The following is a 27287-nucleotide window of genomic DNA, read 5'->3' as shown; positions in this document are numbered from 1 at the left end:
GGCTTCACTTATTGTACTCATGTGGAGAATCGAACGGGGGTCTTCGAGGTGACGAGCGAATGCTTTAACCACTAGGCTACCTTGCCGCTCCGAATGTCAATGGCTGGAGTTGTCGACAATTACGTCTATGTATGTAGGAATCGGGGGTACCAGTTGGTATAAAAAGATCGAATTTTAAGTACAATTGGAAAATATCTAAAGTAAAGAATTGTTGCTCCAGAAAACGGAGGAAATAATTGTTTTTGATGTTAAAGATCACTTTTCAGTAGTAGGGAGGGATAGCTTACCAGTTTCGTGAACACCCGGGATCATTACCGATGTTTACTGATCCATTGGTATAATGTTCTGACCTAGTTTGACTTTGACCTCCAAAGTCAGATCGAAACACTTTATTTTTGCAATTTCATACGTCGATAGTCTTCAACGCGATCGGGTCGTGTTTATCCGATGAAATTCTAAATAGATTTAAACAGAGACGAGAATATACAGAAAAATACTGACCACATTGTAAAACATTGATCCCGCCCATGGCGGTAACATGAAACGCCTGGCATGGGTCCTCTAAAAATAGCAATACATCTCAGTCGGAGCGATAGGTGTGCAGTCATTCGAGTTGAATAAAAAAAAATAATTTGCACTTAAATGTATAAAAGTACCTGGGCGAGTTGAAAACATTTACGCTTCGAGGATGTTTGCTTTCCCTTTAGTTTAGGAATAATTTCGGAACAAAAACCCGGGCGCACATTTTGTGAAACGTTCTGATTTCACTATCGGTATGTGCGAGGGTTCTCTTTTAGAAGCTAAAAGGAGGCTTGAACTGGCAAAGGTAGAAATTGTGTTGAGTAGATACCTACTAAGGAGGTGTCAATGACGCAGAGAGACATTGCAACTGTGTGAATAAAGGCATATCAAGGACCTGGAATATGACCCCAGTATCGTGTCCATAGTCCAACATTGTCCTGGCAATCAGACTCGAGGACTTGATTGCCTGCGTGTATTTTAAAATGACTGAGGTATGTTGCTCACGCTTCAGACGGAACTAGGACGGTTTGGTAGCCTAATGGTTAAAGCGTCCACTCGTCAGGGCGATGGCCCGGGTTTGAGTCCCCGCATGGATACTATATGTGAAACCATTCTAAGCTTCCCAGCCGTGATGTTGCTTGCATATTGCTAAAGTGGCTTAAAACCCAGCCCACTCACTCACTTGACGGAAGAAAGCGGAGAGTCAGTGGTTCGTTCAACTGACATCAAGCCAAAAGAGGTAATGTTGTTATCGAACCTGGCGGTCGTATTCTGTACTTAAAGCAAATACAGATCCCAGTCAGCAATGCACGTGTGAAAAATGAACACGTGCATCATCCCGTTTTAATGACAAGTAACTCTACACATTTTTGATTTTTAAGAACATTTTATTGCACATTGTACGTGCTGTCAGAACCACTTGCCAAGCAGAGGCACGGGAACATAAACTTTACAAAAATATCACTCAGTGTTAAAAATAAAGAAACGAACTGTTTCACAATTAATTCATTTGCCAGAAATATGTAAAACAGTTGTTGATATGTACAGTGGATTCACCTCAAGTGAAACATTTACTACCAATGTTAAGTACATGTTGGCAGTACCTATCCTCGAATATCTATAAAACCAAATCTTAATTCGAATTTTCATTTTCTTGGGAGAGGCTAGGACTTCACATTAACGCTCCATCAATTTTTCGTGAAAGAGGCTGCCTCATGTGTATTTTCAAATTATTACATGTTTTGTGACCTAGCAAAAAACTTGATACAACTTTTGTCCTTTCATACAAACAGTGAAATAAAATATATTTTGAAATCCTAGGCCTATAAGATATGAAAGAGTCGTTCCACAAAAGTCATATTTACTGGCGATAGAATGACCAGGTTATTCAGCTATGAGGAGTCTAAATCTTCACATTTTCACCAATACTTCCTGGGTCGTTTGAGTGACTTACTGACAGAGCCCCTAGCTACTAAAAAGTTCCTACGTTTGAGTATATAAAAATACAAAACAAATTCAACATATACACATTGTAACTGTACATGTCCAAAATAAGTTATTCAAAAAGAAATGAAAAAGGTCTTCATATAACGTATGGTCACGTAGTGCTGCATTAGGAATACATGTTTTGTGTCCCCGTGTTTTGTTCATTGGCCCTGAAGAAGCATAGTTGTTGCATAAGTTGTAGACGTGCAAGTGCTGCAGTGATGGAATGGTATTTAGAGACCGTTCATAATGTATGGCTAGAGGTGGTGATGATGATTTTTTATGGACAAGAATGTACATTATCTTTGGCAAAGGTATTCTGTACATACGGAAAACGAAGCCCTATTCTAAGCATCATAATAAATAGTACCGCATTCATTTTTACGTAACCATGGATACAAAATGCTGCCTATTCCAGAGTTGGGATTAAAGTGTCTGGAAGACGAACACACTATGGTGTAAATATAACTGATAACGTTGATTTCATGATGCCTTCAACAATGAAAATGGACATTCGCACAATTTATCATGACTTACTCGAAATTCTCACCCATCCCGAATACCTGGAAGTACCTCGTTTACCTGTATCCCTTTAACAATTCGATATTCTCGAATGTTCATAAAGCTTTCAGATAAATGCGTCCGACTTCAGTTTGTCTAGAAAGCACATAGTGATGCAGGTTACAACCTTACTCGCAAACCAACAATAACAATCTGTGGTTCGATTCAAAGAACAGCAGATCCAGGAATTCAAGGGAGACAACTCCTTAAACATTTCCTTTAATATTTGCTGAGTATCCTAATACTGTAAGGCAGAGATAAATCTATCCACAGTGAGGTATACACGAGGCAGCTGGTCGTAATCTCTACTCAAAAGAAGTTAAAGAAACTTCTTTTGAGCAGTATATCTCGATACAAATGTAGGCCATAAAGTTAAAATTCTGTTCGAGAAATCTCCTGAGTATTTTCTTCTTGCTGTGTGGTATTTGCTTCTAATTAACAGCCCTGTCTTTCTCGTGGATGGGATTATTCAAGTAGACAGTGCAGTGATCCTTAGAGTTCCTCAGTAAGGGAGCTGGGGTGGCTGGCTCTGTTTCCGAGTTGACTGAGTACGCCCTCTCCACCTCTCCTCTCTGCTTTGTCTGCAGCACATCTAACGCCACCTTGTAGAACTGCAACGTTAAATACAATGACTGAGTGAATATGGTTTATGGCAGTGTTCAGCAATATCCACCAATATCATATCTCAATACTGTGGGTATTGTGTGGTAAGTTCCACTACTGAAACAAAAGTCACGGAAGTGAGCGTTGAGATTTACCTGCCCCTAGCTTTACTGCCTACCGGACAAGAACCTTTTTCATGAAACATTACGCAGATGAGTGGAAGAATGAGTTTAGTCTTATGCTACCTTTAGCGATAGTCCAACAATACCACGGCAGGGAACACCCATAGTATCCATGTTGGGAATCGAACCGGCGTGACATTTGAACGATTCAACCACTAGGCCAAACCCACCGTCCCTGGCACACACTGTACAGCTAGGACGGCTATAATTGTTCATGGAGACCATCGTAATGTTTCTCTTCATGTACATGCAGTTACATGTCGTTACAGAAGTCGTTGCAGTAAATGGTTAACTGGTCAAATAATGAAGAAAGTGTCTGACAAAACTTCAGAATCGTCCATTATTTCTATGAAGAACGAAACTGATTCAGGAAGCGGATGGATGCGTCAAGAATGAAAGAACAGACAACGGAACAGAAAATACATTTCTCGCTAATATTTCCCTCAAGTTCGGAACACAACCCGACATTAACGTGTGAGCGAACAAACCCGCCTCCTGGACAATCCCCCTTGGCTCATACAGAGCGTCCTGGTTTACAAGGAACTACGACGAAATCAATTTACTTATTCTTCAAATTAGACTTATTCATTCGACTTATTATACAGACTGTCCCCTGAAATGTAAAATTACTCATCTGGCTTTCTAAGCAAATAACAGGTGCCCCTGACTCCCCCTTTAGCCAATATGTGTAATTGAGATGATATGACTGTTTCAGATCATAGCGCCCATCTATAAAAGTATCATATAAGCATTTAATGGTGTAGGATAAAGCTGGGCATTATTCCCTGGATAAAAGTCCCATATTAACACTGTCTGCACAGACAACATCTGTATGTTTTAGGGTAAGTATGTCAGCAATGCTATACAATCTCATTTATGCTTTCAGTGAAGCGGGACGCCGGTCAGTGTTACGCCGAGTTCCCAGGATTGCATTGCCCTCCTTGTATTCTGAAAACAGCAGAGGGATTTTATTTTGACTCTAGTCTGTCTCCTGAACCGCATTTCCCGTCTGTCAATGTTGGAAAAAATCGTTCCATTTGTGATATGAGCAACAAAAGTTGAATACGTGTTCACTTTGGTACACATGCTAAAACAATAACCTGGCACCTCAAAATTCCAAGATGGCCGCCGTTTATGTTAGACTATTTTGCTCTGAGCTACTTAAAACAGATTTTCTCTCTGATCTGTATATATAAGACGCATTTGTACCTCAATGTTTACTTAGGATATAGTTTGTACTTCGTAGAAAATATGATTACTCCAAAATCTAAGATGGCTTCCAATTTTCCAATACTGAATCCCCAAATGAAGTCTAGATTCCCTCAGGTTCATTTCATCTCATTTGTTCTCCTTTTCAATTTAGGACGAATAAGCATCGGACCAGGAACCCTTAGTAATATGTTTAATAATTAATGAACTACAAACAGTAGGGAAATCCAGTGGATAGGGTGTTTTGTAATGTCAGTTTAATTTCCTGTCGAACATACGATAGTTTCTCCTTGATATTATATTTTGAAAGTTATTAATAAAGAATTCTTTACAACAAACATGAACATCCACGGAATATGATCTTAAGGTCTAGATAATGTGACACATTCATTGCAGACCCTACCTTATAAAACCGCCCCCAAAAAGGGTTATGTCTGCACCGCCTAAACCACCTGAAAAACCCGCTTCCACCCCCTACCTTGCTGTACGGCCCACAGCCCAGCGTGCGTGGTCAACGACATCTGTGACCATTCCGTGTCAAACGCGACTGTGTTGACGACTGACATCTCAATTGGAGTTAACGCGTTCAGAGCTACTCAAATCAACGTAATCATTGACCCTAGCTGTGAACATGAACAGCAGAAACACGACGTCGCCACCGGCACTGTCACCACCTAAACCATGTTCACACTGTGTCCATAGCGTTGGCTCAGTTGATAAAGGTGCCTCCTGCCTCGACCACAGCAGTCCTCAGACCTTCGCTGGTGACCTTCCTGAACCTGACCAGCAAGTGCAGTTGGTTGGCGTCGCGTACGAAAACACTTTGAGCGGTTTTTTTCACGTAGCGTGTCAAAATCCGGTGACACTAGAGAAAGTGAGTATGATCTTACGCCGCTTTTAGCGCTATTCCAGCAATATCACGACAAGGGCTTCATACATTGTATCCATGTGAGGAATCGAACTCGGGTCTTGGGCATGGCGAGCGAACGCTTTAACCACTTGGCTACGCCACCGCCCCTGGGGACAGTAAGAAGTGACTTCTCGCGTAGTTTCCATTTTGGAAATAAAATTGGGATTACTACAGGGTTCCCGAAGTGATGAGCTGATGGATGTCTACCACTTTAGTGAAATATTATACCGTCACAATGACCATTTAAGAAACACAGTGTAATAAAGGGAACACGCTGAAATGATGGATCAGCGGATCCTGAAATGACAAAGGGACGCAACTATTCCAAGCGTATTGCCGAGTCTTGAACTGTATATTTACGCTGACGTCACCATATAAACAAGACTATGCAGGCATGTAAATCTGTGGGTGACAGTGTGAACATCGATTCCTGCCTTGGGCTTTCAACGAATCTTCAGGTTTTGTTTGTTTTAATATTGTTTAACGCCACATTCAGCAATGTGGCGGCGGTCTGTAAATAATCTAATTTTGACAAGACAATCCAGTGATCAACACCATGTGCATCGATGTACGTAACAGGGATACGATGACGTATGTCAACCAAGTCAGCGAGTCTGACCACCCAGTTCGCCTCTTACGAGGAACATGGCTTGTGGAAGCTAATTCTAACCTTCATTCTTAACTTCACAGGGTTAATATTTCAGGACCAGATTTTAGATGCATAGAATTTTCAAAAAGAGCGAATTTTATCAATTATATTTCGATGTAACATACAACTGTTTAATCCACTGATTCGACACGGACTTGTAAACAAACAAACACAGCCAAAACTGATAGAAAGCGAACCAAGGCCTACCAACGCTGTACCCACTATATTTATATCTATTTTACACATTTTCGTAACATTAGCCTTTTCTCCAGCTTCGCCACACGACAACCAACGTCCCCGTGACTGCTCCCCAACCCCAAGCTGAGACCTTGTCGCAAAGACCTCAAGGGGCGACAACTCACCGTGAGCCACGCTGTTACGATGCCCAACACGCACCCCGCGATGACGTCAGAGGGAAAATGTTTGTGATCAGTTACTCTGGTGAGACAGCACCAAGCTGCGAGTAACGACAGGGCTGATTGGAAGGTGGGCTTTAGGAGGTAGGATGATGTCACTTGTAATCGCACTTGCACGTAGAGCTGAAACATATACCATTTAATTACTAATCAATAAATACATTTCTGGTAGGAATTTTAGTAAACGCTGGTGTTCGTCATGGAAAGGTCACACAAAACTCTGATACAAATCCGTCTGGTTGCAGTTCTAACAAAGGGTCAAAATGGTTAAAATTACAAATAAAGTAAAATGAAAGAATTTAAACCTGTGATTTCGGTAGTATTTGAGGCATTGTTAAATTGATGTTAACATACGTTTGCTTTAAATATATTTTAACCTGTGAAATATATATTTTAAATACAGTGCACCAATGGCACTGCTTTAATGTCAACATGTATGTACCTGAACCAAAGTTGGAATAGGAGGATTTTTGTGTCAGGTTTGTGAGGCGTTGATATTTTTCTATTTAGTATTACTCTGATGTTTGACGTCTTGTAAGGTATTCAACCCCGTGATGTTTTCGTCAAAAGGAGATAACTTTTACCACCACCACTCCTGACTGACTACACCATCCCTGCCTTCCAGCTGACTTGTTCTGTCGGTCGTGATATTTGGCACAAACCATTAATTAAAAGGAGAAACTTTATCAAAAAAAGGAAACACGTGGCTCTTCACTATGGACACCCGTGGATACCCCGGTTAGAACTGATCTTCAGTAACCCATGTTTGCACTAATACTTGACTAACCGGGGTCGAGTTTGCAGGCTCGCTGTCTTCCTAAACCTGGCTGTCGTCGATACCCATGCTGTTGATCACTGGATTGTTTGGTCCAGACTCGATTATTTACATACCGTTGCCATATAGATGCTCATTGTTACATGGATGGAATATTGCTGAGTGCGCGCTTAGACAAAGAAACAATAAATACCGTTGACGCTCATTCGTAACTACTCGGGTCATTCCGGCAAGCAGGTTACGGAAAGAGGCGAGTAGTTATGAATGGGGTACGAGCCTTCTTGCAGGTTACGGAAAGAGGCGAGTAGTTGCGAATACGTTGACGCTGTTACTCTGATGACTAAAAGAAGTGGTACTATCTTGCTTTGTTGTTTTAGAGGAGCCAAATATTACATTTTGTGAGGAACCCATTTGCAACAGCGTTCCAAACCCTGGATTAGCAAGTGGCTGATCGCTCACAGGACAAGAGGCATAGGATTGTTACGAATGTATTTTACCTGATATTTCTTTTTCACTACAAGACACCGCCCAGTCAAAACTCATGCTTGACACATTGTTCCCAGTTTGACAGAATACGTTACGTCACGAGTCATTTGTTGAACCGGAAACGGAAGTGTAGAACTAATTGTGTAACAACGACCCTGTCCTTCCTACAACGGAGGGAAAGGAGGGGGTTGCGGTTAGCAGAACATGGGGGTTGAGGAAACAGGTCCTATGCGCGACTCCCTCAACGTGCTTGTGCTTGTTTTCACTTCTTTTTTACTCCCAATAATTATTTGACCCACTGAACTTTAAATATAATCAGTATGATAATATATACCTATGGAGTGTTGATTTTTAAACTGTTGTTTTTTCTATGCGATTTCCTGATATAGTTCTAATATCTTGATTCTTGAGCGAGTTAATGACGCCACTTTCAGCAATATCCCAGCAAATACCACGGCGGGAAACACTAGACGTGTGGTTCACACACTGCATCCACGTGGGGAATCGAAAATGACGAGCGAACGCTTTCTTATAGGCTTCCCCGCTGCCCCTCTTGAATCATGGATTTAAAAGACAGAAACAGGTTTGTGAAATTTGTGTCTTGTGTATGAACTACCATGTGTCTTTTCCACCTGCCATTAGGGGCGTAATCTATCTTTCACAAGACGAGAGCTCATTTCTAGTTTTTCACCTGTCAAATACGTTTGTGTTTATTAATGAAATTCTGTTACAGCCACAGAAGGAACTTCATCAACGATGTTTTCATCATGTAGGTTTTGTTTGTTTGTTGCCTAATTTCAGCCATACGCACTGTAAATCCACTCCAGAACAGACAATCAAGTGATTGTCATTGTACGCAATTGGGAGGCAAAGTCAAGCATCATCCAGTTAGGTCAGCGAGCCTGACCACCCGATCCCGTAGACTAACAACTAGTCTCTGAACATATGTTACTGAAAAAAGTCCATAGTAGAAAAAAATTATAATGAAATAGAGCCATAAGACTTTCTTCATTTACAGGAAGCTAAGGGAATCTAGACTTGCCACGTTTTCTATACTTGCATGGGCTTTCTTGCATACATTTGCTTCAGGGTCTGTATGACAGTCTACCGATCCCGTTACGATAAGCAAGGCTGCATAAAAATGGTTGCCGTAAAAGCCTTAACAACTTACGCTTGGCAGAGTACACAAAGATCGTGATCTAGACTACCATTTCTGCTGAAGCCGCGATTGCTGACTTTGCATAGGTTTATTATGGCCTATAACTGGTCTAGTTTGCCAGTCCCAAATCCGTACCCTATTACCAAGCCTGGCGTCATACTACGCTATAAACCCGAAAGATCCTGAGAATCGGCATAAAGGAAATCTCCCCCAATCGTGAATGCAATCACGTCTCCAAGAATGATCTGGGTTATTTTCCTCGCCACGGTAGTTCCTGCGTATAGCAGACAAGCAATAAGTGTCAACCATGTTGGCTGTAGTCATTATTTATGTACTTACAACTGCATAGACGGCGCAGAAGACACCAAACGACGCATGTCCGGAAGGAAATGACAGCCTGCTGTCTCGGATTTCAAAAGCGTCGTGTTCTGTTGTCGTGCAAGTGTATTCTGTGATGTAGCTGCAAGGTAAAGTGGAAGTTTTGACATTACGAGTGAGTGATGTAGTTTTACGCCGCCTTTTGCAATATTCCAGCAACATCACCGAGGGCCAACATAACAGGGTTTCAAACATTGTACACCAAAGAGTTTGCGATTAGGCATATCTTGTGTGCCGGAATTAAAAAATCCCCAAAATAAACTCTTTTGTTTCAGTGACTTTAGCTGAATTTCGGTTTAACGTCACATTGAGCATTACTTCAGTCATGTGGCCAAATGTCGGACCCGTGAAGATCCGGGTTAGAACTGATCTGCCGCAACTTAAGACGGGTGATAAGATTCGCTGACTTGGTTGATACATGTCATCGTATCCCAGTATAAACACAAATCATGTTAATGGGACTTTGTATCCAACTCACTTTCCTCATTCACTAATTATTAACACAATAATCTCTTATTCTGAACGTGTGGACGAAGAGTATAGGCCAACGCCTAAGATGAAGTTGGTTTTACTGGTCCAGGGCCCCGGTCCACAAAGTGCCCGTAAACCTATGATAAACTATACAGTTACGACAGGTCGTAAGTTTACGAACTTTTGTGAATCGGGACTCGATTCGAATGTTTACAGATCGCCGTGATATAACTGAAATAATGCTTGTTGCGGCATTAAACAACAACTGTACATTCTGTGACAAACACGTGATCCACTCACTTACCCTTGACTGCAGTTGATGCTGGTGAAGTCCGGTCTGCAGACGTCGATGAAGTTGGGCCTGAGTCTCCCGATGGAGTACTTCGTGATCTCCGTAAACACTTTGTTGACCATGGTGCCGAACAAGAACATTCCAAACCCTTTGACCGCCATCATCAGTTCGATATTCTGAGACTTAAAGGTGTCGTCACCGCCTACACTAACCCTGAGGATTTCCGTCACAAACAGCTGAAGATGATGGAAATGGTATTAGAAGATTTCCTGACCGTATGGTTATAAGGAGCTATATGCATGAAACAAAGTTCATCCGAAGTGCGAGAACTGCCCATGATTACTCTAGATCATGCAACTGCTCCCCTTACCCCATTTGCACGTTTGAAAAATTGGTTTAGGTATTTCAGTTTGCCGTGAAGAGGAAGGTCTCTTTGCCGCATCACGGATCGTTGGTTCGGATCCCAAACTCGCCTTATTATGAAATCACGAAGATCCGGGCTAGACATGACCTTCAACAACCCATGCTCGTCGCAAGAGGTGACTAACGGGATCGGGTGGTCAGACTCTCTGATTTGGTTGACACACGTCATCGTATCCCATTTGCGTAGATCGATGCTCATGCTGTTGTTCACTGGATTGTCCGGTCCATTATTTACAGACCACCGCCATATAGCTGGAACATTGCTGAGTGCGGCGCTTAACAACAAACCAGCCCATCCAATTATGATCCTTGATATGATTCTCCTTATCATGATGGTGGATATCACTGAAGCGGTAAACGCTTTACAGTCGTGAAGATGTTTCTGGAAGGTCATTTCAGAAAAGGGCAATATAGGTTTTAGTCTGTGTTCATAATATATCCTACATATTCTCAATATTTTATATGATTTAGTGTCGTGAAAGATTTAACTAGTACAATGAAGGAATCGGTGGTACACGTTTCAGTATTAATATATTCCTGCTGAAACTGCTGAAATATATGATTGATTGCAGCATGTGATCGACTGAAATATATGATCCATTGCAGCATGTGATCGATTGAAATACATGATTCACTGCAACATGTGGTCGACTGAAATATATGGTCCACTGAATCATGTGATCGATTGAAATATATGATCCACTGAAACTTGTGATCGATTGATATATATGATCCACTGAAACGTGATCGATTGATATATATGATCCACTGAAACATGTGGTCGACTGAAATGTATGATCCACTGAAACATGTGGTAGATTGAAACATATGATCCACTGAAATATATGATCCATTGAAATATAAGATCCAGTGAAACATCAGCAACCTGCTTCAGCGGGGATGTCCCGTTAAATACGTACCGTGACTAAAGGCAGACCCAACCCTGCAGCGAGTAGTACCGGGGTGGAGATGGTGTTGCTCTTGTACGGGAGTCTGATCGAGATGTCGTCACAGTAGAAGCCCTGGGTGTACGGCGTCCCCCAAATGAAGTACACCAACACCGGGGTGCACACTGAAAGACAAATTATTTTATAATATTCTGCCATAATATATAGACTGTGAAGTGAGTATGATTATATACCAGACCATATCACACCAGACACCGACTTCACACATTGTACCCATGTGGGGAGCAGAACAGAGGTCTGTCATAATGTGCAAACTAGTTTGAGTAAGTCAGTATAATTTTATGACGCGGTTATTCAATACTACAGACATGCCACATCAGAAATCGGCTTCACATATTGTATCCATTTGGGGAATCGAACTGGGGTTAAGAGTGAAAAGCGGCCGCTGTAATCGCTGCACTAGGAACAGGCCCTCAGGCTCAGGTACGCCAAACAATGATGTTTGTGACTCGTCCCTTTATTGATGGTGGGTTCCCACTCAATCACGCGCGCACGCACGCACTCACTCACTCTCTCGCTCCACGAGTACAATGGTGGAATACAAACACAAAGTCGAGGCTCAGGTCATGTAGGTTATCAAAGTCTATATCTCGGCACACACTTCCGGTACTTCTGATCCAGAGCATGGCTCATCGTCTGACCTTTGGTCACATGCATATAATTATGTGAATTTGTTTAGCACTTGTGATATGTGTCCTATTTCAACGTGTCGACATCATTCACTGAACTGGATCACTGAAATGGATTTAATTGGGGGTGATGGAGCGGTTATGTTTTGCGATTGAACGCCATTGGTGCGTGAGTTTAGTTTTACGCCGCAGTTTGACGAGCGAAAACTTCAACCACTGGGCTACCTCACCGCCCCAACCCAAATAAAGGACTAGTTCTGATTCAGCCTAGAGGACAAGCTAGCATCATCAAGATGTATTGATCTATCTGACCCATGTGACCAGTGTCACATGTAATGCGCGACGATGATCGTGTTATGATGTCCGAGTGTAATAATTCACACCGATTTGAAGGGGAAGTTAGGTAACCCAGTGGTTAAAGAGTTCGCTCGTCATGCCGCAGACACAGCTTCGATCCCCATATGGGTACAATGTGTGAAGCCCATTTCTGGTGTCCCCTGACATGATATTGCTGGAATATTGCTAAAACATTGTAAAACCAAACTCACTCACTCACACCGATTATTTGTTACTACACCCGGTGATCGATAACGGTAACGGTATCCATATTTTGATCTCATGACTACTTCGCAATTTACTTCTAACATAAACAATTAGTCGATGTATCTATGGCTTGTTTTGAAGACAATGCCACACTGTGTTACGTCTCTCACCAGCAAGGACGAATATTGTTCAGGAACTAATCACATGACATCGCGTCATTAATCTATCTCAGAGGCGAATAACAGCTCACTACGGAAATAATAATTCGCCCATGACTGTAACAGCACAACACGGATGTCGAGACACCAAGGCATCACCATCACAGATCCTAAACGTGCGTCCTAAGCTTCAGGATCAGGATGTGCCGTTGTAAACACTGTCTATTTCGACCCGCTGGGTCTTCAGTCGGTAGACTTAAGGGGGTGTACCGTTCCTCAGCGGAACCAGGTTGCCTGTTAGGCCCATAATTCTGTATAGGTGCGGTGGGATAGCTTAGTGGTGAAAGGGTTCGCTCGTCACGCCGAAGACCCGGGTTCGATTCCCCACATGGGTACAATGTGTAAAGGCCATTTTCTGGTGTCCCCCGCCGTGATATTGCTGTAATGTTGTTAAAAACGCGTAAAACTAAACTAACTCACTCACTGAGTTGCGTTCCTTATACATGCCAGAATCCTTTGACTGTACATACATGTATATGCGCACACCCTCAGTGTCACTGATAAAAGTAGTTTAGTACATGTTCGCAGCATTCTACAATAGCCTGAGTTTTAAGTGATTGTGTACCAAACCTTGGCCCACTGGCACAAACTGGAGTTAGCCCAACGACAGTCGTAAGTGGAAAGCTTAAGGTTTAACTTTGCTGCTGCAAGAGCGCTTTGTTCATGTAGGCCCAGTCAGGAAGTGCAGGAAGAGTTCGCAGCACTAGGACTATCTTCTATACTTACGACAGGCAGATCGGGTGTTGAACTTCTCTCTTAGTCTTAGGGCTCTGAGGTGTCCTTTGAAATGTGTAACATACATATGTCTACGCCCATGTCAAACCTGATCACTCCAGTCATTAAGAACGTTTAAACCGTTTAAACACTTAGATATATTTTCACAAGAAAAGTTATACTCACATGGATTAGTTTATAATGGCAACAGGATACGATATGGTTAAATCATACGATATTGAGCGTAAATAGCATCTATTTTGAAAGAGTCAGATTGTAACTTGATAATGGCGTTTAGGCGTTAATCGTAGTTCAATAATATGGATTGGAACGAACGTGATAAGTGACGGGTGTGCCGTCTGTGGAATCTAATTTTTAAATCTTAACAGTTTTCCTTGCCCAAATTAAAATTGGGTGTGGTTGACAAATATTCAACCAAAGTTTCATTAAAGAATGTTGATTACCAAACATAGTAGCTACAGAATAACATGCGTCAGTCTGATCGGAACACCTCGAGAGCTAGACCGCACTGGTTTTGGCACGTCGACAGTCGCTACATGGTCCCGTTGAGACTTGTACTTCAGCGCAAAGTTTGAACACAAAGGTATTGAGAATGTTTCAGCATCCACGAGCTTTGAAATACAATATGTTTTTAAATGTTGCTGAATGTCAAGGGACTAGGCATCCTATACATGATATGATAGTAGAATTTTATTATAACTGATACCTAGTGTCTGGTTATCAGAAATAAACTGGTGAAGGTCGCAATATCGATGCTCATGCTGTTGATCACTGGATTGTCTTGTTTAGTTTAAAACTCAACTCACTCACTCTTGTAAGAAATGAACCCTCCAATGAAACTGATCACATGAACGAAAGAGATTTTGTGCTAGGTTAGGGATAGGTGCAACGAGGTGATGACGTCATTACCAAATTGAAATGACGGTACTGAATTGGCCCGAGCTATTTAAAAAATAAATAGACTGGGAACGTAAAACGTACAAATGCCAAAGATGTGGCAGATTTTGATGTTTTTGACCAAGCTGACTCCAATCTGAATTTGGGATACCACTTTTGTCCTTCACAAGCTGAAACTACCATCTCTGTGACATTTGTTGTTTGTTGTTTCAGTTACATTGTGACTTCCCGTAAATAACGTCTGGTATCGAAGCACGAGTGGATGACATTATGAGCACGGAATGCTAATACTAAACGGTGAAAATGATGATGATGAGGGAATGAGTGAGTTAATTATACGCCGCTTTTAGCAATATTCCAGGAATACCACGACGAGGTATGATGGTGGTGGTGGTGGTGGTAGTGATGATGGTAATGATGGGGGTGATGATGATGGTGTGGTGGTGATGATGATGATGATGGTGTGGTGATGATGATGATGATGGTGGTGGTGGTGGTGATGATGATGATGATGGTGTGGTGGTGATGATGATGATGATGGTGTGGTGATGATGATGATGATGATGGTGGTGGTGGTGGTGGTGATGATGATGATGATGGTGTGGTGATGATGATGTTGGTAGTGGTGGTGATGATGATGGCGTGGTGGTGGTGATGATAGTGATGGTAGTGGTGGTGGTGGTGGTGGTGATGCTGATGGTAGTGGTGATGATGATGATGATGATCATGGTGGTGGTGGTGATGATGGTAGTGGTGATGATGATGATGGTAGTGGTAGTGGTGATGATGATGATGGTGTGGTGGTTGTGGTGGTGAGATTATTTTCTGTGGTTGCTGTTGTGAAGAATGCTGAGTAGGGTATCGGTGTCTAACTGTCCGTGCGTATAGGGCTGCTGGTCATCGTAGCAAGGAGTGTTCCACTTAGAGGACTTGCCGTCGTTCACTAGGCCGATCATACACACTTGACCTTTCGTGTATTAATACATATAACAGCGCTGTTTTTACTGCCACTCCAAGATTTCAGTTCTACAGCCTCATTAATTAACACACACTCTGTGTGAAACTAGTGAGCTATGTTTTCAACTCTTAATCTTTCTGTTTGAATGTATGACTAGGCATTGGTTGCCATGGCATTGAATTCGGTTCAGAATCTAATTAACGCCGTATGGATATAGTATATTTGATTTATTTTTGTTGTAATAGTTACTCTATTCTTGCGTGATTATATTTTTCAGCTGTGCTGTGTAGTAACAACAAGAAGTAAATATATCTCGGTTTGCATTTGTTTGATATTTTGTTCCTGATTGTGCAGGAAGTGTTCAATGTTTTTGACGACATGGATGAATAGAAATCGCCGAATCTAAATTTGATATGCCTACTGGGCGCCTGCTTCATAAAATGGGGACGATATAATGTTTATTACTCGACTGTTTGTTTGACGGGCGCAGAAAGAGAATTACAATGTGACGTTTTAGGCCTTTTGGCATGGCTCGTTGAACGTCTTTAAGTTTTGGGGAAAAACATTAAAACTCCTGTTTACTGAAATCAAAATGTATTGCCAGTTAAGAAGGAATGTTGGTTTTCAAAGATATCTGTTTACAAAGAATGTTGGTTTCCAGAAGTCGTATCAGATAAAATGTCGAGGTTCTGTAATGAAGTATGCGTCAGTTTAGACATCCAGGTAGTTCCACTTTTAACAGAATGAATCCAGTGATCAACATCATGAATATCGATCGACGCAACTGGGACATGATGACATGTATCCCAAGTCAGTGGGCCTGGCAATCCGATCCTGTTAGTCAGTCGGTAACCTACGCTAACTTGCCCGAAGTTGATATACGTCTTTGGATTCAAAATGTCATGTTTAAATTATCCACACGGACTCAAACCTAGTTCTCCATGTGGCGTTTATACACGCATAATGCTTTGCGTGTTAAATACAAACAACTGCAAATAATAAATAAACATGACTGAGTCGCCACACTTTGTATCTGAAAATGTTTCCCCATTTTCCCAATTCATCTATTATTATGTCAACAGTAAAACACTCAAACGTGTGTGTACATTCTGCGTCGATTTTGGTAAAAGTCACGGCCGGAGAAATCAACCCTGTTGTACACCTGTAAGTCATATGTGTGTGGGGCGCCGGGCGGGGTGAGAACTTTGTGGGGCGACTGCCGCAGTGGTCGCAGAGGTCATGTAACAAGATCATTACCGGTGATAGAGGGCTAGAGACGGAAGTTATACTTTCCCCTTTTTTATAAATAACAGGCACATATGTTCGACATGCGTTTCATTTCTTGGTTAATGACCCTAAACCTTCATGAAGGTGGAATAAATATATTTTTATGCCAAAGATACAATATGGCAGCTGTGGTCACGTGTCCATGACAGCTGATTGTCTTATAATGTTATTATCCAATTACACGTTGTTCATCTATTCATATTAACTTTGTATATTTTTTTATTGTATATTGTATATTTATGCAACTTGGTAATCCATAAATTGATAATCTCATTTATATCCTAATGGCTTGTGTTTTAACATATATTTGGTATGCGTAATATCGTTTAATTGTTTGTTGTGTAACACCATACCAATAATCCAGCTATATAGCGGCGTTCTGTTTATAGTATAGTCAGGATCAAGTAATCCAGTGATCAACATCATGAGTAGCGATACATGAAATGGGTATAACATGGTAGCAGTATTCGTCATAAACAACCTCTCTCTGTCTCTGTCTGTCTGCCTGTCTCTCTGTCTGTCTGTCTGTCTGTCTGCCTCTCACTCTGGCTCTCTCAGATGGTTTGTTCAAATAGTGTAAGTGGTAGGTGCTTGACAGACCTGGTGTCATCGTGTGCACCTAGCATCATCTCTGATCTGCATTGATTTAATTTTTACTTCGAAAGGCTATTTAATTAAAGCTGGCTCTGTTTTCGAATAAAACCCATGCAGAATATTAGGAGGCGTTAACATTTTATATTAACTTTCGTAGGTATTCCTATAATAACATACGGGGCACCATTCTGACATTATCATCGCGTGTAAGGTCTGTGACGTGTCCTAGACAAAATACGCTCTAACACGTGAGATAACAACAATCTCAAATACTCTGGAACAATTTCATTGCATCTGTCATATTTTACACAACTTAGAACTAGAATGCCCCCAACCTGTACAGCAGATCTTTTTCCCCGCAAACAAATCTTGCCCATACATTGTATTTCGGAACAGGTGATGCCGCACTGCACGTGCCTGGAGGGAGTGGCGATTATTTGGATGACTAACTGTTGTACGATAGCGGGGGTGATGACCAGCGACACAGGATAGAAAAACAATACCACTAAACCAATATCACTGACACTCATAGTGGAAATATGTCCCCCAGAAGATGAAATATATCGTGACTATTTACAGGGCTGACTTCTGAAGACATCTCAGAAATCCCCTTCTTACTCTGGGGATGGGTTTGTATGTTTGTCTTTTATAGGATATCTCATACAGGTAAGGAGGCCGTGCTGTGATGGGTGAACATAAAGACCCTTTCAAAACAATCACCGTTTTGTACGGACCATGTGTATTTTCCTCACTGATAATTTTACTCATTTCTGAATGGCGTAATAACAGAAACAGTCGTGGACATGAATATCAGTGTTACAGTGCTAGACTTCAATTCGTTTTGATCTTCTACGCACACAATGTTAAATAATGTAATGCCGTTTTACGCCGCTGTTAGAAATATTCACGGCGGCAGGACACCGGAAATAGGCCTAACTCATTTCATCTATGGAGGGAATCGAACCCAGCCTTGCAAAGCGAACGTCTTCACCCCTAGGTTATGCAACCGCAGTTCAATATTATAAGAACGCAAATATATAATGCGTAATAATGGGGAAAGTACGTATAGTTTATGTAGAAATATGAATACTAATGACTCTACCGCCCCTATATAACTCGAGCATAGTTAACTTTGAAGTTCAAAGGAACAATACCAACTCGCCTCCGCAATGGATAGTAACTGATTGTTGTAGCTTAAGCCCATAGTTTGTAAATAACGGATAAACGCCGGATATCATCAACACAATTTACGATCACAACTTGGAAGAACTTCGACAGACTTTGAACGCCATGTTGATTCATATTGACCATTTTGGTTTCAGTGAGCCTTGGGGTTGTTGTTGTCCAGTTCAGCCAGGGGTGACCCCGATGTTCCTGTATTGCCCGCTGACACTTAGCACAATGAATGAAAGGAAATGATGAGTCTTCACAAGCTGACATATTTCCTCTACACGGCCCAGAGTCATCAGGGCTTCCGGACCCCACAGATGCAGAAAAACTAAAATTGATTTAGTCTTCATTAAGTTGAAATTCCACTTGGTAAATCTTTTAATGAAAATAAATACTGAAGCCTCGGTTTTGAATTGCTTGTCCTACTGAAAACGTGTTTCAATCAAATGTTTGATGCCCTATCAAAGTCGGCGTACAGCCACACCCCGTTAACTTTATACTTACGATGAGCTGTGGTACACTAGTTGCTATACCATACGTGCTTTCTACCGCGGGGAGCAATAGAGCTTAGTGATACTGAATCACTGCTCTTTTTACCGTTCGATACCGCCGCATGTAGTTCGTCTAAAATGACGGAATACCTCTATAGATACACGATAATGAACATTTGAATCCTGATTAAATTAAAAGATGTACGTGTACATTTGTCGCTGTTGTCGAAGTATCTACTCGCCTCACCTTGACCCCAAAGGTCATGAGGTAACGGAATGTCACGGGGTGGATCCAAATGCATCCTTTCTACTGTTCTTCGACGTTTCATATCACACTTTTATTTCTGTTTAGATTCACAATTCACATGATACGTTTTTAGATGGGACTAGGTTGAATACAATGGTATAGTATTCCCAGAAATTATTGAGAATCATGTTGCGTCATGTAACTCATTACGTTTATTAACTTCTGGCGTTTTACTTACATAAACATGTTAAAACATCATCCTTTTACAGTCTCAGTCTTGTTTTAGTACTTTGTTAGACCTCCTCGCTCAGCAATGCATGCCTGCATACGCCTAGGCACACTACCCATCAAAGTTTGTAGGTAGTCGTGTGACAGGGTATCCCAATATTGGACCACCTCGGCCTTCATATCTTCAATATTTCTCAGTCCCTTTTGGTTTATTCTGTCCTTCATGACTCCCCACACATTCTCAATTGGGTTTAGGTCTGGGCTGTAACGGGGCCAGTCTAAAACATGAACATTTTCGCCCGACAACCACTGTTTTGTGTAGCGCAGTGTGTTTTGGGTCATTATCATGCTGGAAAATCCAATCATCTTCATACAATGAAGAATGTCATTTAGAATGTCAACGTATCTTTCTTTTGTCAAGTTTCCCGTGAAAACACACAATGGCGTCACTCCGCGAGCCGATACGCCACCCCACATGTGAGACTTCGGGCTATGTTTTGGTCGCTGGTAGATAGGTTTGACAGTATCTTTGGTCCAAATTTTCACCCAATTAGGGAAAAGCCAAACAGAACTTTCATCCGAAAAGAAAACATTATCCCAATCTTGATTTTCATGAGCCCGACACCAGTTTAAACGTTTTTCCTTTTGTGCATCTTTCATCAACGGCGAGGGAATTCCACGTTTTTTCACCCAATTAAGTCTCTGTAATTCCTGCCTAACTGTTTCATTGCATACCTGAGGACTTCCTCTGCTAATCATTTCATTTCTGATGTTCTCAACACTTTTCAATTTGCCCCTACTCACAATCTGCCCAAGTCTTCGGCGATCCACAACACTGAATTTCCTAGGCCGACCTGCCCCTGCTTTGTGCTCTATCCCGGTTCCTGTTTGAATATTCTTCAAAGTTCTGTATACTGTAGACAGAGGAATACCATGTCTACAAGCTAACACTTTAGCATCAGCCTCACCCCTTTCAAAATCATCTAGAATGAGCTTTCTTTTCTCTCTTGCTGTAAATTCTGCCATGTCAACACAGGAAGCCGTCTGCTCAGACAAGGGAGATAACTCTTGACGTAATGAGCTGCCTTCTAAGCCTTCAAGAGTTGTCTCCCTTATTTAGTATGCTTAGTGCATAGTGAAAGCCCTTTTTCCAATCTTAGCATCATTAGAAACAAAACAAAGATTTTCTCAATAATTTCTGGGAACACTGTATTATAACTTTTAAACGAGGTTTTCAATTTGGAATTTTTCAGAAACATCTCCCTCAGAGATCTAATGATAATTACTTGCATTTCTCGTCATTGAATTTTACGTTGCAAAGAGATAAAGTGTATCTACAGACGTAATTTAAAATGATCTTTACACATGTTTTGCTTTATTGAATCGATAACAAAATGTGTTGCAAAGTAGATCTTATTTATTCATCCGAATGACTACTGGCAGTGACAGATCGATGTATCGAGATATCTACCAGTAATTCTTACGTTGATTCTTCTACCGTTTTCAAGCATAAGAGAGAGACTGATTTGTAAGGAAATCGTATTTTCTTAATACAGAACCATAGGATGTTAGGTGGGGTTCTGTCTGTACTTACATATCATAACTTGACCTGGGACCAACATGTATATCTGTTCCTCCCAATCGTGATCTGAGTGTCAGCTGATCAGGCTAGGTGATTTGGCTCTTATTGGATTGAATTGTTTGTTAATTTAGCGCCACACTCCAGCTATATGGTAGCAGTGTGTAAATAATCAGTTCAATAACCAGACAATCTAGTGATCACCAGCATGAACATTAATCTATTCATTTGGTGACAAGCAAATTTACATTTAGCTCACCTGACACTATGTACATTCGAATATAGTGCTGAACCCGAAAAACCTTTCCATGTAACTACTCAGGTTAAGGGCGGTGGATCGTTACATGGCTGAAATAACGCTGATTCGACGTAAAAGTTTAAGACTAACGGCGACGTCGGAAGCGGGCGTTTTAACTCATGAAGGTCGTGGACCGTGGAAATCCTTAACAATTCAAATGGTTTCCTTCAACGTTCATTTTTGACTTGGACTATTTCTTTGATCAAAGAATCACAAATAGTTGAAGTGTTATATTAATCGTTATTTTGGTATAGCGCATGCGTCACACAGGAAACACCGAAGCCAGCACAATCGATAGGTGTGCGGGAAACTGGGCTCCGACTGTCGCCGCAGTCGCTTTGAATGTGACACGAGGCTAAAAAAAACATTCTGTTATTTGAAACTGTGGTCGGAAGGCATTTGGGACCCAGTAACAACGTGTTGCGAAAATGTCTTTTTTTCGCTGTTGTTTCAGTTCCAGCGTTAAACAATGCTAGGAGTCAACACAACAAAGATGGGAGGCGTTAATCTTTGCAATCTTCGAGATTCCGGTCGTACGAGAATGCTGAAGGTCCCGTCATGATTTAACAGTTACTTCTGGGTGCTGGAGCCCGATAGCCACTGGACGACAGCTGAAACTTTTCGCGCTATAACGAGGGTTAAGTGGACACCGTCTGTTGACGCATTACATATAGTATACAATTACTTCTTCAGGTGGATTTTTTTGTCCTTCATTGGGATCATTTTTTCTTGAGTGAACATGCATGCGAAAACACGTACGGAAAAGTCGAATAAATATTCAAAATGTATTCTAAACAGATTTAAGGGAATTCTTTAGGGAATTTTAGGTTAATTTTGCACATTTGCATTAAACGGTATTAGGGGAGAAACTATCAAGAATACAGTTGGGGAATTTTAGTATGATTGTATACATTTGTTTTGAACTCTATCGATGGAGTTGAAACTATCAACAAAACCAAGGTTGAACTTATTCACCACTGGACTGTGAATTTCATCGAAATATGGACTGTGATAATCATGTCAAGTCTAATTTTAATTCCGATCAAGTAATGGTGTTGTCTTTCCAGCTCTCCTCCAAAATACGATTGTGGAAAGTACATGTATATCTGGAATTTTAAGTTTCATCGTATTTTGACATAAATCCGCCTTCATGGCGGCTACGGACAACGAAATATACTTCAACCAAACAAGGATATGATCGAATACCGGATATGACGAATACACTCGAAATTCCCAACATTTCTGATTTCTATCGCCTGGATGAAATCGCTACAAAATAAAACCACAAAAGAGGCAATGTCGTTCCCAAATACGCTGGGATACTGACAGGCTTTTAGGGGATGAGACTGGTGATTTATCAAAAGGAAGACTTAATTCCAGAGTACATACGAAATAAAAGAATCAGTGGGGCCCCCGGCAGACCGTGCCCGAAAGTATTATTGATACCCCATTCGGATTTCAAAGCGAATCCAGACTCTGAGGCGCAAGACCGTGTCCTCTAAGCTGATCCGACATGTGTCCGTCTATGAAGAATCACAAGGAGAACTGCGTCATGCATATGTGTCATATTGCATACAATCCATCCATTCACTACAATACAAGGAAGTATAATAAAACAGAAAAGTAATAACGGAAATAAGGACACTGAGACATATCATGCAATGATAAGTTCAATTCGCGGAAACATTCAGATTGTAAAAACTCATTGACACACACAAACAAATCCAATTTTACCTTTTCCGTAAGAGTACATCTTCATATGTCATATATACTCAACGGCAGCTGCTATCATCGTATCAATTCATCGATATTTGCAAATATATACTGACCATGAGTAAATTGCCATATATGGCTTTACCAGTCGAGCAATCTAATGGGTACAACAAACCAATGGTTAAGAAAGGCGAAGCGTCGTCCGAAACATGCTTCATTTTGTGGACAGTATACATATTTGTTTAACTACAATCCCATTCTTTAATGTGTTTTACTCATAAGGACTTTCAAATGAACCACGGGTGTCATTAACCAATTCAGACAATGACCTAGTTTTCAGCCAATCTCGAGTGAAATGTAAAGAAAAACACTGCAAACAAGTATGGTTGTCACAGACCGCCACTGTTTAAGGATTCACGATTGAACTGGCTCACTGGTTACACTTTTAATTGTTCTTTGCGCTTATTAAGTGTATTTTTGTAACGTACAATGTGACTGATATAATATCAAGTCCGTACCAGATCGCCATACTGTTCTGGCGGCCGAGCCTCGTTTCGAGATTTCCACTATTTCCAGATTCTCGTTTGTCAGAGCACGTTGTACAATGGAGCACGCTGCGCGGCGTCTTTGCAAGGATTAGAATGAGTGTAGAGTTGCATTATGCAAGTACTTAGATATATCTAATACTACATATTAATATAACATAATATTATAATATCTATATATCCAGCTGAATGAGTTGGTCTCGAAATTCTGGACTGATTATTGAACTACGTTGCGCAATATGACGGAACCCAGTCAGGAGGAAACGAGACTATTGAGCATCAATGTTATTTGAACATACGTGTCAGTTAATATGGTGAACAAAAACATGAAACGTCATCAATATTTTCGGGATATCTTTATGAATTGTAGGTAAATCTAGCACTATAGAAAAGTGTCCAAGTGTCCCCAACTTTATAATGAACCCAAACCCGTTGTATATGATAAAGCGATGTTCATTGTAAGCAAAGTTTTGTTATATCTTTATGCCATTACAAATGTAACACACACGTGTACTTTATGACATGATACAATGCTCCTTCCGGTTTACGAGCGTATTTTGATCAGGCACCTTCCCTACCAACCTCCTTACATTGTTTCTGTCACGACAACGAGTGACGATGAAATCAGTAGTTGACATAGATACTTTGCCAACTCCACACACTGCAATGTAGTAAAACTGACATTGCATTTTCCATATACAAAAATTGTTCACATGGTCCTGTCTTATTTACGGCATGTCGTAACACCATATTCACGCAAGCGCACGGTCGAAACGTCAGTAAAGAATGACTAATGATGGATTTGAGACCAACAGTATTTAGTTAACACTTGTGTTTGAGATTTAAATTTCTTTGCTGAATTTATGTGGACCAGATGTGTAGTACTGACTCGAAATGAATACAGTATTGACGTTTTCTGTAGGTCACAGCACTGCCCGTTCATTATGATCAGTTAATATTGTGATGCATTTACCATTACGAAAACGGCTGTTGCACTTGAGATGTTGGGAAAGAAAGCTGGTAGTTATCGTCCGAATGGCTTAAATACATGCACAGGTGCTTGAAGTAAAAAGCATTTCTTACATAATTCGCAGATCTTATGTCAATGACTAATCATACCTTTTGAGTCAGTATTGAGTAAAACTGTCAATGAAATATTCTTTAGAAAACTGATATTACCATATAGACTCTGTCACACTTCTATTATATATTATTATATTCTATTATGTTGAGTCTAGCCGGACCGAGTCGTAAGTTAATTCGAGGTACACGATATTCGAGATAACGTGGTGTAGACATTCTGACATATATGAAGTAATAGAACTATAGATTGACACACTCGATACTGACAACATCACATTACCACAGGCCTCTTGACAAGGTTTAACTGATGGGTTGTCACATTTGGCGTCAGTCTCCCCTCGATTAACCATCTTAAATAACAGGGTTGATATAGTGAGTGAGTGAATATGGTTTTACGCCAATATTCTAGCAACATCATGGCTGGGGACACCAGAAATGGGCTTCACACATAATGCCCATGTGTGGAATCGAACCCGGGACTTCAACTTGAAGAGCGAACCTTTTAAACACTAGGCTACCCCACCACCCAATTAATTCACTGCGTCGATATAGTGTCACCTTTCACATTCTCTCAAATTTGTAGATGAATAAACATTCAAAACTTTCTTAAATACACAACCACACACTCGACAAGTTTTAATACAGTTTAACACATGTACAGGTGACACTGTAGCACTTTAACGCTGACTGTTCTTCATGCTAAATAATATTTACCCTAAACATTTACAAAAGGCAAAAGACACAATCGACCCACATCCTAGTCACATTCATTGCATCAACAAAGAAGTGCCACTGACACACTTTGTAAAAATACCATGTTGTACATAAATAACGTTACAATCATGAACGCAAGTTGGAAAATGTGTTGAGTATGTATAAAACATATCACTTTACGTACCTAAACACCATATGGTAACATCCGTGAACAACTGTCTGTTGAGATATCGGTTTTTCACTGTGCATTGTAAATTTCTCTTCGTTCCCTTCTCGCAGTCTGTTGACATTTTTTCACAATTTGTAAGTTTGTGTCCTCACACAGATGTGTCCCTAGCGCTACAGAATACTCGGGCTGGCCTCCGTAATACCAGCACTCTAGCCAACCTCTTGTTTTTATATTGCCGCGGAGCGAGTAACCTTTGACCTCCACAGTTGTCACGGAAACATGTCAATAGCTTGCGTTTCTTCCTGACGTTCTGGAGTAATCACTTCCTACGGGAATGGCAAAAGTGCTCGAGCGCGGTGTTGGTGTCTCTTCACTGTCTATACCGCGTGATTTTTAAAAGACGGTAAAATACACTTGTTCGATCTGATTTTATCTGTTAATGGGCCTGGAGAGAGGAGAAGAGAGAGAGAGGAGGAGGAGAGAGAGAGAGACTAGGAGGAAGAGAGAGGAGGAAGAGAGAGATGAGAGAGAGGGGGGGAAGAGAGAGAGAGAGAGAGAGAGAGAGGGGGGGGGGGGGGGTGTCGAGCAAACAAAGCCAGTGGTAGAGTACACTGACAAACATTCCAAATCACTCGCTATGAAAGAACCAGATGAATCTGATTAAAACTGGAGTAATAAAAGGGTGGAGTGCTGGATACGTTTTCTAACTCGTATCCTCACAATATTCCTATATCGTGGTAGTCGAGTTTGAAGGAACGTTAGCAAATACTTCGAGTTAACCGAATTTCGACACAAATAATGACTAGTTAAGGAATACTCCGGGACCGTATGTTCGACACATCAGAGTTAATAAGGAATAAGCAGGAGCCAAGCTTTCACTTCGATACGGACGTAATTTCGATATATCAGAGTTCAGTACAAACACAAAAGAGTGTGCACTAAATAAGTAAAACGCAGGGGCCATGTCATAATATTAATTCGAGACAACATCGGAATTCGCCACAACCACAAAATGATGACTAAGTAAGGACCACGCTATTACTTGGAGACAGCCGTAGGTTCGACATATAGGAGTTCGACACAACAATGTTTGACTGTATATATGGGTAAGGGCTCGTACACAGGCCGTCACTCTTACTACACACACAATACACCTACACTGGTCTAAATGCACTGTGTACAAACATTCGCCTTCATCATCTGCCATCACCGCTGCTGACTGGTGTGACAGGTCGTGGAGTGCTTATACATATGATCAAAGTGATTTAGATGTTTCCGCTACAGACCTGATTCATCCATACCTTTCACTATCCTTTCAGGGAGTTTCTAACACGGAGAGCGTGAAATACCTTACCTAACCCATATGTATGATCTTGTACCTGCCATAGCTTTGACGGTTTTCATGAATATACGCCATATTATTCAGAAGTGTCATTAGTTGGCGGAAGGTGAGAGTATGTCATTGGTGTAGGATTGCCCTTCCAAGTTTTAGTGCTGCGGGGTTTTGTACCGGGTGAGTTTCCCGAGCCCCGCTAGTTTCTGACCCTCAGGATGAATTCAGGGTATATTATTCATATTTTAATTTATTACACCTCATCGAAGACTGTTTTTAACTCTACAATTGTTACCGTTTCGTTAACTTTGTGCTTATATTTTAGTTGTAGACACATTATAGTATAGTATGCTTACACATTCTTAGT

General features: G+C 41.1%; 1 protein-coding gene across 1 annotated transcript; it reads right to left on the bottom strand.

Moving 5' to 3' along the window:
- Positions 1–1388: 1388 nt before the first annotated feature.
- On the bottom strand, positions 1389–25838 carry LOC137291509 (phospholipid phosphatase 1-like). The gene is made up of 6 exons (XM_067822871.1): positions 25603–25838; positions 11442–11593; positions 10111–10334; positions 9297–9417; positions 6484–6660; positions 1389–3179 (listed from the first exon to the last, which is right to left on the bottom strand). Exons 1-6 carry the CDS (start codon positions 25706–25708, stop codon positions 3000–3002), a joined length of 960 nt encoding a protein of 319 aa, XP_067678972.1. The 5' UTR covers positions 25709–25838; the 3' UTR covers positions 1389–2999.
- Positions 25839–27287: the final 1449 nt, after the last annotated feature.

The sequence above is a fragment of the Haliotis asinina genome, chromosome 7 (genome assembly GCF_037392515.1).
Source record: "Haliotis asinina isolate JCU_RB_2024 chromosome 7, JCU_Hal_asi_v2, whole genome shotgun sequence".
Lineage (NCBI taxonomy): Eukaryota > Metazoa > Mollusca > Gastropoda > Lepetellida > Haliotidae > Haliotis > Haliotis asinina.
Note: the sequence above shows the minus strand (reverse complement) of the source record. Positions and strands in the feature narration are given on the sequence as shown.

What these genes read in the sequence shown, in the direction of transcription:
- LOC137291509 (XM_067822871.1), bottom strand. Translation starts at nt 25,708, where the DNA reads ATGTCAACAGACTGCGAGAAGGGAACGAAGAGAAATTTACAATGCACA. An exon ending in TGGGTCTGCCTTTAGTCACG is followed by an intron (nt 10,335 to 11,441) that starts GTACGTATTTAA and finishes CATCATCTTCAG; the next exon opens with CTGTTTGTGACGGAAATCCT. An exon ending in AGCATCAACTGCAGTCAAGG is followed by an intron (nt 9,418 to 10,110) that starts GTAAGTGAGTGG and finishes TTTACCTTGCAG; the next exon opens with CTACATCACAGAATACACTT.